General features: G+C 40.9%; 1 protein-coding gene across 8 annotated transcripts in view; it reads right to left on the bottom strand.

Moving 5' to 3' along the window:
* Window positions 1-14,002, bottom strand: part of SPECC1 (sperm antigen with calponin homology and coiled-coil domains 1) — a 94,916-nt gene that overhangs the window by 72,469 nt on the left and 8,445 nt on the right. For 3 of the 8 annotated variants that reach the window (XM_061470200.1, XM_061470204.1, XM_061470210.1), the window contains exons 1-2: window positions 11,462-11,611; window positions 893-1,068 (exon numbers count right to left, since the gene is read on the bottom strand). In XM_061470200.1, the coding sequence (XP_061326184.1) occupies window positions 893-1,039 (147 nt within the window). In that variant the 5' untranslated portion in view covers window positions 1,040-1,068; window positions 11,462-11,611. Of the gene's footprint in view, window positions 1-892; window positions 1,069-11,461; window positions 11,613-11,763; window positions 11,784-14,002 lie in introns of those variants that run through there. The other 5 variants (XM_061470208.1, XM_061470209.1, XM_061470203.1 and 2 more) reach the window with 4 other exon arrangements.

The raw sequence follows: 14,002 nt of genomic DNA, 5'->3' as shown, positions 1-14,002 counted from the left end.
TTAATTATACCAGATCTCCTGATTAAGTCTCTTAAGTAGCATCCCTTCAGAGATGCTTGCCTCAGCCATACCGCACATACTCCAGTGATGAACATAACCTGCCTGGAGCACTACACTGAAATATCCTATTAATATAATGCAAGTTAATGAAATTAATCCTTCACTTGAGAAGCTGTGGCTATTAATGAAATTTAGCTCTCCTCATGATTAAAATGCTGCACCATGTTATGCATTGTTTACTAATCTTTTAGTGCTGGAATCAGTTGTAACCAGGAAGCCCACAGTCTGTTTTCAACAGGTTATCTTGGTCTGTTCATTACACAATAAGGTTATTTTTGTTTGCTGGCTGCAAGGGTGGAGATGCAGCAGTAGTTCAGGTGTATGTCTCCCTTTTCTTAAAAACACTATTTTGATAGAAGTTTCTGCTATTTTTGAAATATATCTACATTGAAAGATAGAATTCATAAAATGTGTTCCGTTGCAAGCAGTATCTTTTGTTAATATGTTTTGCCTTGAAGGAAGAGTCAGATTTTTAGGACTTCTGGAAATCCATTAATAAATCTCTTTCAATTCCTTTACCTGTGTAACAATGAGTTGAACTAAGAATTTGCTATTTCTTTTTCTCACTCTTCAAAGTTAAGGCAATTCCCTCACATACAGTAAGGAAACCCGCTCGTATTTTACGCAAATACAGTGTCTCCCCATCACATGCAAAATAACTTCAGAAATGTGTATTAGTCAATATACAGCACAATTATAATCTCCCTATGCTTGGCACAGTGGTCAAGCCCACTCCAAGTCTTGGAGGTGTAGTAATGTTCCAGGACTAAACCAAAGCTTTAAGCTGAAATAAGGCTATAATGATGCTTTCACAGTCCCTACTGGCTAGTACCTTGCTGAGCCGAGATTCAAAGGCAAGTGATGTGGAAGACTTGGACGTCTTCATTCCTGTTGGAGTGGTGGAAAGAGATTTTCCTCTCTCAGCCCCATGACTCCCTGGCTTTGCCACTGCACTCCAGGGCTTGGCAGCACTCTTCATGCTCTCCCCAAATAACTCAGTCTACAGACCTAAAAAAAAAATAAACAGAAATTATATACATATGTACATACATCAGAAATATGAACTGTCTTTGTATCATCTGAAAGAGAGCAGAGAGATTTGGCATCAGTTTAAAGGGCTGAAAAGGCAGTGCTAAACTTTATTCCCTCTTATACATATCAAACCCTCAGAGCAGGCTGCAGCCACTTATATTTTTCATACTGACTGGTAACACGAAGCACTGCAGAAGGAACAGTGACTTTTGTTAGGACTGTGCAAGTCAGAGACCTCCATCAGGCACTGCAGAGCACCTCTGAATGCTGAAGCACAATCAAAGAGAAACTGAGAACAGTGAAGTCCACTGCACTTGAAGACAATCTTGGGATAAAAAGAAAACTATTTCTCTTACTTGACAGATCCAGCATCTTCAACTGAAATAATACTCACTTTATAAGTCACATGAGAAGCAAGATTCCTAAGTTGTATGGAAAATGATATCTTTAGCTTATCAGAGTTTTCTAGAGAAACAGCAGTTGGTGTTGCCACAGTGATAAAAAGATGTTTCACAATACCAAGGTTTACAAAACATGGTAAAAACATAAAATCACTTCCCTGCAAACAAAAATCCAGATCCACTATTCCTCAGAGATAAGCTTATGCAAGAAAGAAATCCTGCCAGGAATCAGCAAATACACATGAATTCCTTTTTTTTTTTTGGATACAACTGAACAAATTTAGTCTGCCAGCAAGAACAACTAGTCTGTTTCTTTCAGGACACAGAGAGCTGCCAATTCAATAGCAAGCTCCAATCTGGTAGATCTGAAGCCATAAATTCTCCCCAGCCATTGCCCCATCCAAACTAGGAGCAGAATAAAGTGATTAGTTGGAGTTTTTTTCTTTATAGCCCCACGAGGCTGCTGAGATGGGAGCAAGAGGGAGGGGACATTGCCTGATAGCTCCTACCCTCCCCCTCTACATGAGCACCATTCTTCTTCTGCAGCTTCATTTTCCAAAATAGACACAGGATGTAGCTAAGCATCAGCCTTGTGTAGGCAGAGGCCAACTTCTCTTGCCTGTTCGAAAGGTAACCAAAAGATCTACAGAGATCAACCTCATGTCTCAGCAAGGGGAATGTGTTTGCCCTAAGTTAATCACACAGGAGTCCAGCAGAGCTGGTATGAACTTGGACAGCAACCCTCTGACAGAGCTGCTGAAACAATTTATTCCTGGCTGAGTGAATAGAAGGGCTTAGGTGACCTTTTCTATCTCATAACTTGCTTTATAGTTTATTTCACATTCATGAATAAGAACACTCACTGGACTCATGGGAAACAAATCTGCTTGGGGCCAAGTCACATTCGACACTGACAGCACCTTCCAGGTGCCACCATGGTCTATTTAAGGAGTGTTCTGCTGCACAGAAGCAGAAGGGAATGTCAAGTGCTCTGCCACTGTCTTACAGAGAACAAAGCCAGCAAGTGACATTCCCTCTATTTATCCTTGGTGCCTCTTGCAGGGAAGGCTGTCTACTTCCTCCACAGCTCCAACCTGTCATAAGTTAGTAGGTATTATTATTACTAAATATAGTCATTACTCCATTAAAATTCTTAACACATACAGTGTGGAGCCATCAACTGATCTCATTAGAGAAGGAAGAGTAGTCTTTGTTAATGATTATGCTGATCACTTGGCTCCTTTTTTATGTAGCCTGACAGATACATAAGCTATATTACAATATATGATAATGTTTAGCATTCCCACAGTTCATGATCTTCCTTAGCAAGCTTCAGTGCTTCACATTATTTTAAAGCCTACCTTTCAATAGGCATTCCATTCACTGTATTTATATGGGTGAACAAGCCATTGCACATGCAAACTATCTCCCTGATTACATCTGCAAATTATGCAGATTTGGGGGTTTGCAGATCCAGTGGTTGCACATGCATCTTGCTTTATTATACCCTCTGGATTTCTTCATAACTGTACCTCAGACTTTCCTGCCTTAAGCTGTACAGATGCTTTCTTGATATCCCAAAGAATTCAAGTTTGAGTCATCCACGGCATTTTAAAGTTGTAGTGGAGCAAGATGCTCATTAAACCCTGATGTTAGAAGTAAGAGGTACTTAGACAGAACAAACCGCAACTTCAGAAATCCAGCCAGTAGCCTGAGGCAAAATGGCTTTTTCATGTAATGATAGCTGAGTTATGTGCCATGTGGAGTTAATATTTTACTACATCAAGCAGATGAAGCTAAAATTGGGTATATTTGGATGTATTAGTGTTTATTAGATCTCTGTATTTATATGGAAATCAGCATTTGTAAAAGAGGGAGGCGAGGCTTCTGATGTATTGGGCTACCCTGAATTTGCCTTGTAGATAGAGATTTTGGTCTCTGAATTGGGATCCCAATACTTTCCACAAGCCTTGTATGTACTTCTAAGAATAAGGTTGCACATATCTTCAGCTGCTTTCATTCCTAGCTAAGTGACACACATCTGAGTTATTAGAAGTGCTGTTTCAGGAGAAGTACTAAATAAAACTACTTCCCAAAAAAAAGGAGTAAAAACCCAAAATCTTGCTGTTCTTTGATGAGAACAGGAAATCCATTCTCAGAGCCAACATCAGCTCTTCCATTCCTCCAAATTCAATTATTGCATTACAAGAAAACAAACAAAAAAGTCTCATGGAAGATTTGGGCAGCTGGGACGATGGGAAACGCAGAAGTTCAAGTATCATTGAATGGCTCATGGATTGAGTTTGGTATTAGCAGATTGTAATAGATTGTATTAAAACCATTATATATAGCTCGTCTACTTGTCTTAAACACACTACTTTTTCCACAGATGAACAGTTAAAAGCCAACATAATTCTAAATTGGTAAGGAAAGAAAAGGACATCTTTGAAGATGCTCAGGTTGAGACACCCAAATTCACCCTATTCCAAATCTTACATTAGGCAGCAGCTTGTCAGAGCAGTGCAATAACTAGAAAACAGCCTCTACTTCCTCAATGCGATTTTCAGGGCAAGGTTGGCAACAGTAGCTGGCAGAGACCATGCTTCTGAGCCAGCAGAAAATGACTTTGAAAGCAGCCAGTCATAGTCATGGACTATCCTTGAATAAGAGCTTGGGAATGGGAGCAACTTATCACAGCTGAATGGACCTTGGAAGAATGAATCTTTCAGGTCTTTCACAAGTCAGGACAAAGGGAGTACATATATACTCATGTTCAACACCATTTTGAACACAGCTTTCCAAACCTTGTTTACCTGTTGTTTCTGCCACAAGAGAACAACTCCCAGTGGTTTAGAATACACTGATAAAGTCAGACTACTACATTTTAACTAAATATCACCATTTCATTCTGAAAGGACCCCAGAGAGATGATGACTTGATCTCTAGGCTACCCAGAGAGAGAGATCTCTGAAGCAGCTTTCCACAGGAGATGCAGCCAAGCTGCTTTTGCAAATACAATGACAAAAATCACTAGTTTTACGCCCATTACGCCTCAGTACATTTCAGATGAGATACTTCTGCTCACTCTCCTGGAAGATGACTCACTTTAAGCAACGCCTGAAGCTCTATGATTCCGCTTTTCATTTCTTCACATTTCACAGGGAACTTTGCTTGGAAAGCAAACAGAATACCACCAGCCCACGATTCAGTCTTTCCTTCGGCATCAGCCTGAGCAGGTCACTAGCGAGCCACAGTTAAATCTCTGTAGATGCCCTGCTTGGAATTGTACTCTGAAAACATGTAGAAACTGAAGATAAGCAGCAGCTCTATGCTGAAACGAATGAGGGTCTGAACCAACAATCTGTTGCTTCAGCAAAGTCAGCTCATCACCAGTCACTTCCAAACTGCAGGGGTTTTAAAAACAAGGAAAAACCCCAAACCTTTTACCCTTACAAGTGCTGGTGTCTGAACATCACCTCCACTGAAACAGGAGAGAATCAGAGTTTACAAAAATTGTAAAGCTGGTCCTGACAGAGCTTTTGCTCTCAGTAATCCTCAGAATTCCCTGCAGGCACCAGCCTTTAAGAATTTAGGCCATGCTCATCCTTTCTCACTGGTGTGCTTAAAGGGCATTTGGATAATTTGATGTGGACTATTTGGGCAGCTGACACAAGTTCTACAGTGGAAAGACAGTCCATTTTGCTTGAAATTTTACCAATTTATTCAAGATTGAGTAGACGTTGCTTATAAGCCAGTCTACATGCATTTATTAATAGAAGGTCTTTAGAACAGTCTAGAATTATTCCCATTTTCTGGCTAGAAAAACTGGATTAAGAATTCATCCCAACTCTTCCAGTCAGCATCAGCAGAAACAATGTGAGGCTTCTTGGATCTGAAGGTTTGGCTATCCATCAAAGGAGAAATTCACCAGTCCTGTACAACAAACTCCTAGGAAGCACATTCTGCTGACTATTAAAGGCTATTTTACTCTGAATAACTAAAAAGATACGTTGATTTGAGTGATGACAAGCAATATTATTTTACAGTCAAGAAACCTGGCAGCTGCACTAGTAAGCACATAAAAATTATAAGCATATCTGCAGCAATGAATTCACACAGGAAAATCCCCGGTGGGGGGCTACAGATACAGGTTATCTGTACCCCACGTGCTTTACATGGCTTCAGTTCTGGTGCTCATGTCTCTGTGTAGCGCTACTCACTCAACAGGACAGGCAAATTAAAGCCGAGTCATTCAAGTTGCTTTGGGAAAATGAATGAAATGAGGAATGATGAAAACTCATTACTAGATCTGAAGAGCCATGTACCAGATGGCAGGTTCATTGAGACCTGTGAATGCCCAGCAGTTTTGGAAAAGGAGGTCAGCAATGCCAGCTTTGCAGACAGGACTCTCCAAGGACACATGTCCATGACTTCGGTGGGTTAAAACCCACAGTCCCCAATGCCACTTTCCTGTAATTCAGTTACTTTTCATTACATCAAAAGGTCAGACTATTCCAGAGCCTTTATTACACATCAAAGCACAATTTTCTTCTGTTGTGGTTTAAGCATCTAAAATCTGCATCATACTTGTACTATTTTCCCTCTAACCTAATCTATCTCTGCTATTTTCAGATAAACTATCAACTGGAACATAGAAATATCTAACAAGTTCAGTAAGCTGTAAAGGATTTTCTGGCAGCATGTAGGAAGCTGTATGGCAGGATAGCCAGCTGGGCTAAAATAGAATTCTCTTCTGCCTTCCACATCAATTCAATTTAAACTACAATTTTTTGGGCTTGACAGATGCTTCCATATGACTCATCTTGATTTCTTAGCAGATAGCAGGAATCAAGCCAGGGTCACAAACCAGGGAAGTTGATAGTCCAATACAGGAACTGGTAACTTGGATAGAGATGGCAGATAAAAACCTGTTTGGAAATAAGAGCTGGCTAACAGTTAAAAATCAAACTGTCTACTCCTTTGGTCATCTTCAGTACCTTAGAATCATAGAATCACAGACTGGTTTGGGTTGGAAAGGACATCAAGATCATCTGGTTACAACCCCCTTCCCTGAGCAGGGACACCTCACACTAGAGCGTGTCACCCAAGGCCCCATCCAACCTGGCTTTGAACACTGCCAGGGCTTTGTCTCCTTAGGCATCTGCTCCATCCAGCTCAGTGTGTTGTATTTCTGTATTTAACATACCCATCTTCTCTTTTCTCTAGTTTGTTATGTTGGGTTTAGTGCCTTTGAGGCTCTCAGTACAACCTTCCTCCATTATTCCTCCACATAGAGACACTTCCCGGATTTTTTGCTGGTACAAAGCTTAGCTTTTGTTAAAACTGGATTAAAGAGCCAATAACTACAAAAAATCCCAACCCAGTCACAAGCCAGACCACCTCCTTCCCCTGAAACACAGCTCAAAGGAGCTGACAAGTTATGCCCACTTCCCCACATCTCTCAGGCTCTTGATTTTGCTGCCCCAAAAGTATTCGTTATAAACCTGACCCTAAACACTGAGCAGCAGCTTCTCCTGGTCTCCCTCAGCAGATTTGCTTGCCAGTCTCATTTGCAGCTGAACTTTCATGTTTTGCTGGTAGAGTACCAGGAGACATCACTTGGAAGTTTTCATGTCCAAACTGCATGCTGCAGCAGGACAAACTGCATGCTTTGTACATGCCCCAAGCAAAGGTGGTTTGAGTATTATTTTTTAACTTTCAGGAGTGGAGAAAAACGTACTATAATAACACCGCAGTTATAGACTCCAGGTGCTTTTGCAAGCAATTAAGTGTTGATAAAATTTAGATATAAAACAAATACACAGACATCAAGGCACATATATGCCCATTGTCACCCAACTAATCATTGGGAAAGTGTAAAACAAAATACCAGTCCCAAAATTTAACCATCAGTAGCTCTGATATTGCTTCAGAGTCACATCTTCAAACTCCTCATTTTGCTAAGGTTGCCTGAAGATGTATCCTCATACAAAAGTTACTCTTACGGGTTGCAGTTTGCTTTGTTTTGTTTAACTGCTCTTCTGTGTGACTCAAAAAACCCTAGAAGAGCACTTTCAATGTGGCATCAGATGAGAATTTCCTTTGCAGGGCACATGTCTCCCTCCCTCTACAACATGAGCAACTTCAGCAGAGCCGGTTCCTTACCCTTCATGGCATCAGATGGAAATCCACAGATAATGGAAAATCTATTAGCTCTCCTAAAGAGAAAAGTTACTTTGTGATTACAGTGGCAACACAAAAATGATGCTGTCTCTTAAGGCATTTCTTGCTTATTTCCTTAGTGTGTTCTTCATAACTCTCTAAAACTTGTATTTATCAGCTAGCATATAAATATACTGACCAGTTACAAGGATGTCTAAACTAGATCAGAAATGGCCCAGGTGAGGACAGTTCCAGCCAGCCACAAATGACAGGTTTCTGCCCACCAACTCAGCTTCCAAAAACCAACCAAAGACTGTCAGAGTCCGCGTCAGCAACTGCAAAACTCCATGTCTCAACATCAGTCAAAATAAAATCCTCTTCCCGCAGCAACCATTAGAGTCACTGATGACTTTTCCAGGCATGGACAAATGAGAGCAGTGCAAAACCTTTTGCTCATCCTCCTCCACAGAAGTTCTCCCAGGAGTTTTGGATTTGTCAACCTTTAATTCTTAGTTAAATCTCATGAAAAAAGATTCAGAAGTTGCAACCAAATCCTCATGTGTGCATGTGGAAAAAGGATTGATTTAGCTGCATTTCTCTTGTCTGTGTTCAATATTACTGGCCATTTATGACAGGAAAATACAGCTATTTTACTACTTCTCTAGATTAAATACCCAGAACTGTCATCCAGCAGTGACTGATGCTTGAAAATGGAGCCCAAGCTGTACTTCTAAATGTCTGGGAACATGTTCCTCCTGTAATTTAAATTGTACTGTTAGTACATGGATAATCAATCTCCTCTTTCCTCACCCTGATTATCTAACCAGTCACAACTACACACCTCCAAAGAAAAACTACTAAACTACCTATGACCCTGATCTTATAAACAACATGGGGGTAAGGAAAAGAATCCCAACCTATCTGTAACTTTCTATTCATTAGCCCTCCCCATTCATTAGAAGGACAACAGCAACTACCAGCTGGATGGTGGGATACCTGAAGAAGCCCAAATGTCATTCAGTGATGCATGCACAGGCACAACTGTATGCTTGCTATCCATACACAACACACCCTGCTTCTCTGGTTTAAGTAGATGCATTCTCTTGGCAAGGTTGAAAGGCCAAGAGTGATATGATCTTTCACTACCTCCAGGGCAAAGAGTTAGATTTAGATGTGGCAATTACTGATGGATGCACACAAGCAAAAGGACAATCTGAAGGGCAGGGTGGCAGCATCCATTTGTAAGAAGAGACAGATAGAGGCAGCACATAGAACCATGGATTAGTTAGGGTTGGAAAGGATCTTAAGATCATCTAGTTCCAACCCCCCTGCCATGACACGTTGCCATACACAAGCATGTAGTGGCAGAATGTACACACAGAGGTTATGCAATAACCGACAGATTTTATTAAATCACATCAAAACTACATCCAGGAAGTGATTTCACACTACAGAGTTTGGAGAATGCATTTTTAGAAGTAGTAGTTCCCTCATTATTTCAATGTATGACAAGTATATCAGTTCACATAGTACTGACATCCCCCCTTTGGAGACAGAAGTCAAAAGAAAGATTCAGGAAAGGTAGAACTGCTGCACTGATTTCAAACTTCCTTTTTGAAGTTACAACCATGTTATAATTGAAAAAAAAATAAAAGTAAAAAAATAGGTCACTCTGGGCTTTCCCCACTATGACTGTACCCTGATGGGTTTAATTTATGTTCAAGTATATTGCAAGTTGAGAACAAAATAGTTTAGAACCATTTCAAGGTAGCTACTGCTCATTAATTCAGGTTCTTTGAACTACTGTCCTGGTGAATACAGCACAAAGCAAGTGACACATATGGTTCACACTTCATGTTTTGCCAACCCACAAGGAAGAAAGAAAAGAAGGTTTCATTTTAGATAGAGCAAGAGCTACATAATTGCTAAAGAAATTAAGAATAATTACAAGTGGTTTGCCTGATAATTACCTGCCATTACATTCTCTGTAGCACAGAGGGTAGGTACACCTACAAGAGAGAAGGAATGATCATGTTTTTTGGAATGGCAGAGATACAGCATGTAGCTGCATGGGAATACTGACTGGTACAAGCACAGACTAACAGGTTCCCTGTTCCCTTGAAATGCAAAGGGATGAGACTGCAGTCAATGCACTCATTTGGGATCCACTTGGTTCTATCCTCAGGACCAGAGATTTATTGCACTGCCTCAGCCATGTCATCTTCCTATGCCTTAGTTTTTCCATTTACAATTATCCACTAAATGGCATATTTATGAAGATATATTCATTCATGTGCCTTGGAAAGGAACCCCACAGAGAAAAGTAAAAATGAGATAAATCAACATCTGTCCTACAGTACACAAGGGAACAGCCTCAGATTGCCACACGCCAAGATGTTTCCCTGGATCCACATTTCCTATCCATCACAAGGCAGAGAAATAGTCAAGATACAGAAGTTATCCCTTGAGATAGTTACCTTCCATTAAAGTACAGAATAGATCACTCACTAAAGCTAACAGGGAGCTTGTGAACATTTATTTGAGTGACAGTGTGAACTTCTAAGAGACAGGGTTCTTTGCAAAGATGAGGACATAACTCCAAAGCCATAGGAGAAATGAGAGGACTTCTGCATTTTAAAAATAGTCATATTGAACAGGAACAGAACAGATTCAGGCAACAGTATCAACAGTTACTACTGTGAGTTAAGGACCACTAATGGACATAAACACAAACATCTCGGTGGGCTACATAATAAAATTCAATTGTTTTAGAACAACTGTAGAAGCAAACTGGGAAGGGGTAGTACATACATGTGTGCATGTTAGGATAAGGTATGCTTGTGCTATCTGTCAAAAGTGTGCACGGAATACTGTAGTTCAGCAAATCAAATACCCTCTCTCCTCCTGAGGTTAGGAGCAGAGAGCATTTTATAACTTTGAAAGGGTAGAAGAGAACATGGAAATCAGCTCCCTTTGGAGATGAGACAGAAAGGGTTAATAGGGGACATCTAGAAGAACTTAGACTGAGTACAAGAGAGAGGTAGAGAATCCCTGTTCTCAAATCAGTTTTACCAGTAACCCTCTATAGCTACACATACAGGACTTCACAACTTCGCCATATTACATGCCATATAAATGCTATTATTACTATTGTTATTATGAGCAAGCTTCAGTCCAGGGTACAATTTTAAGGACAACTGTTAAACTGCTGTAATTAGAGTCCTGCTGGCAATCTGAAGAGCTCTTTGCTGATGTGCTTTAAGAGGGCACCCAGCTGGCACGCTCCCCAGTGCTCTCACTGATAACCTGCAGAGGCATGAGCTGCCAAACCTATGTGCTTAGCAGCTTGGTCCTTTCTGCCCTTTGACTGGACTACATGAACATGCAGTAGCAGAATGAAGTCTGCTCCTGCTCCATGTAACTGCTGGAGAACAACCTTAAATTGCCAGAAAAGAAAGCAGAAAGAGGCACAGAAACAGTTTCAACCATTCTGTCACTACATCTACACAGCTGAGCAGAAGAAAAATACAGTAGCCAGCTCTGACTCACATGGTGGCATTTTTTGTTATAATGGCTTTTAGACTTTAACGGCTTTTAGACCGCCCCCAGCCCATTTTCAGCTAATGCAATTGCTTCCATTATACATTTGTTTTATGCAATTTAGTTTTAAAGTGAGATACTACCAAAAAAAGTAGTTGTTGAGCAAAGCAAGTCCATTCACTCCAAGAACACATTAGTGATCCTAGAACACATCTAAAGATAATACAATTCCCACCTAAAAAAGTAAAAGATATTAAAATACTTACAGTAAAAGCTTGTCCTCTTTTCTGCATTAAAAAGAAAACTGTCTTCCACTAGCTTCTGACAGCATGTGCAAAACAGACTAAAAATTCAGGGCTTGAGTGCTTCCCTGAGAGGAAAACCACATTGCAGTGAGACAGAGCGCTGCTTGAGAAATGATTCACATACGGAAGCAAGCTGGCTTCGCCAGCGCTTTGGCATTCAGCACACACACACATATGCACACTTGCTTACTCAGGGGAATGAGAAATATTATATTTTCATCAAAGCAAGGAGGATTTATGCAAGAAAGTCATTTGTAGCCCACCTCCAAAACACTGAGATGCTTCAATCTGTAAAGCAGACGAAGAGTTTCTTTCACTATCCCATCAACCCCAACAGCAGAACCGGACACTGGGCAGAGAGCATAAACCCCAAATAGTCTGCATGGTCCAATCAAGTAGCAACAAGCAGCACACAGCGTAGGAAGGGCAAGGAGGTGGCCACAGAAAGAAGGCTTTTTTTCAGAGGAAACCACAGAAGCAGCTTTCAGAAGCTTTTATATTCAATACTGATAATGTCTTACCCACTCTGTCAGCAATCACAGCCAGGACACCTTAGACATTTCACTTGCCTCCATCACTTCTTCAAAAGAGTGGGAAGGTATGTGCGTGCAGGGAAGGAAAATTCACTTAAAACAGAGGCTTTTACACCAGAAATAACTAGAATCAGTCCCGAGTTACTTCTCCTGAGCTGTCCCAAGCCTATGGGTTTTTTGTTTGACTCTGTCCAGAGAAGGGGCTGTTCACACTCCAATGTCTCTGGCCCAGGACACTCAGGCTGTGGCTACAAATCGGGAATTCTCTCCCAAACTCCAGAGAAGGATCCTTCCCCAGCAGTGTGAACCTAGTACATAAGCAGTGTTAATGCTATGATAATAACCTCATAATAGAGAGATAAGGAAGATTCACAATATCAGCCTAAAAAGAGTTGCTGCATCTGAACAGTTCAACTTTACTACACCCCCGAAACCCTTACTCCAAGGTGCCAAAGGGTCTTAAAGGAAACTCATGTTATGCCAAGAATAAATTTACATTTCATTTCAGTGTTAGCACCACTACTGTTATTGTGGAGTAACCAAGCCTTAAGACACAGGCTGAGTCCCAGCTGAATCCCTTCTAAAGGTTATAGATTTGGGATCCAGCTTCCTCAGGATGTTCTTCAGAGTGAGGAACTCCTGCCTTCAGATCTTAGCACATCAGAACAAGAAAAAGACCACATGACAGTTATCATGTGGTAATGGTCTAAGCTTGGCGAGCCTCAAGTGTACATTAGCCATTCTGTGATTTTAAACAGCTCGCATTTGGAGGGTTTGAGATTATTCACAGCTCAGATAAGGTGGAAGGACTTTGTCATTCATATTAACAAAGTTCTTGCAGATGCTGTGATCCACAGGCACTGTGTTTCTCCTGCCTGAGGAAGTGACACTACATTCAGTGCTGCATGCACAGGCAGTGAGGTCACTTGGGTACCCAGCAGAGAGACTGCAAGTCACTCCCTCTGCTTTGATTATGGAGCACCTTCGATGCCCGAAATATGGACTTGGAAGCAAATGACCGCAGGTCCCTGGACCCTGCACTCAAATGAGAGGGACCATCAGCTGCAGGCACCTTGCCGAAAAGCTTCTTTGCCCAAAGAAAACACAGACACTGTCTGGACTGAACCACCCTGTCCCTTTGCCATTGCTGGTGGGACTCAGTGGGAGAACAGTATTGTCAGCTCAATAGTTTTTAGTTTCCCTCAGCCAGAAGAAAGAATGAACTGAAATGGAGTAGGGAGGGAAGATGAGCTACTATATTTCATTCACAAAGATATTTTTAGCTTTGATAAATATAACTTGACCAAAGCCTAAAAATGAAAATGCTTGGACATAAAGAGACAGTCACAGCATTTACATGCTTCAACTTTGGTAAACAGGCTGGAATAGTGGCATTCAATTTCCCCAAACCCAGCAAGACCAGACAGTACATTTGTTTATTTAGAGGTTTTCTGGGAGCACTTATTACTATAATTATCTGATCTCTTTACTTAGACCAAAGAATTAATCAGCACAAAACCTTCTGAATTGAAAAATTGTCTGTTTAATGAACAAAGAGCCCAGAAACAGACAGCTAAAAATGAGTTGGCCAGGCTCAAAGCAAGCCTGTGGCCTGTCCAGGGCTTTAACCATAATTACTTTCACACAGCCAGTATGAGAAAACAATTTCAAGTAGCGATATAAACTTCTCTAAAGAATGTGCCAGGTTCTCACCCAGCTGGTAAGTTTGGTTGACAGACAAAATAACAGTGAGCATATTGCTTGCATGCTGCTCAATCCATCAGCTCCCACAACTCTGCAACAAGGTATAAGAGAAAGAGACCAAACCCCACTAATCAATACACCTTTAAAATACAGCATTTGAGGAATTTAAAGGCTTTATGATGCAACCTACATTGCTCCTGCAATTTTACAGGAACAAATACGGATGAGACACAACATAATGGCACAGGCAAAGGGCAGAATTTCC

This window comes from Pezoporus flaviventris, unplaced genomic scaffold, assembly GCF_033815535.1.
Source record: "Pezoporus flaviventris isolate CSIRO_AGI_PZ_B2104156 unplaced genomic scaffold, CSIRO_AGI_Pfla_v1 ptg000063l, whole genome shotgun sequence".
In the NCBI taxonomy this organism is placed as follows: Eukaryota; Metazoa; Chordata; class Aves; order Psittaciformes; family Psittacidae; genus Pezoporus; species Pezoporus flaviventris.
Note: the sequence above shows the minus strand (reverse complement) of the source record. Positions and strands in the feature narration are given on the sequence as shown.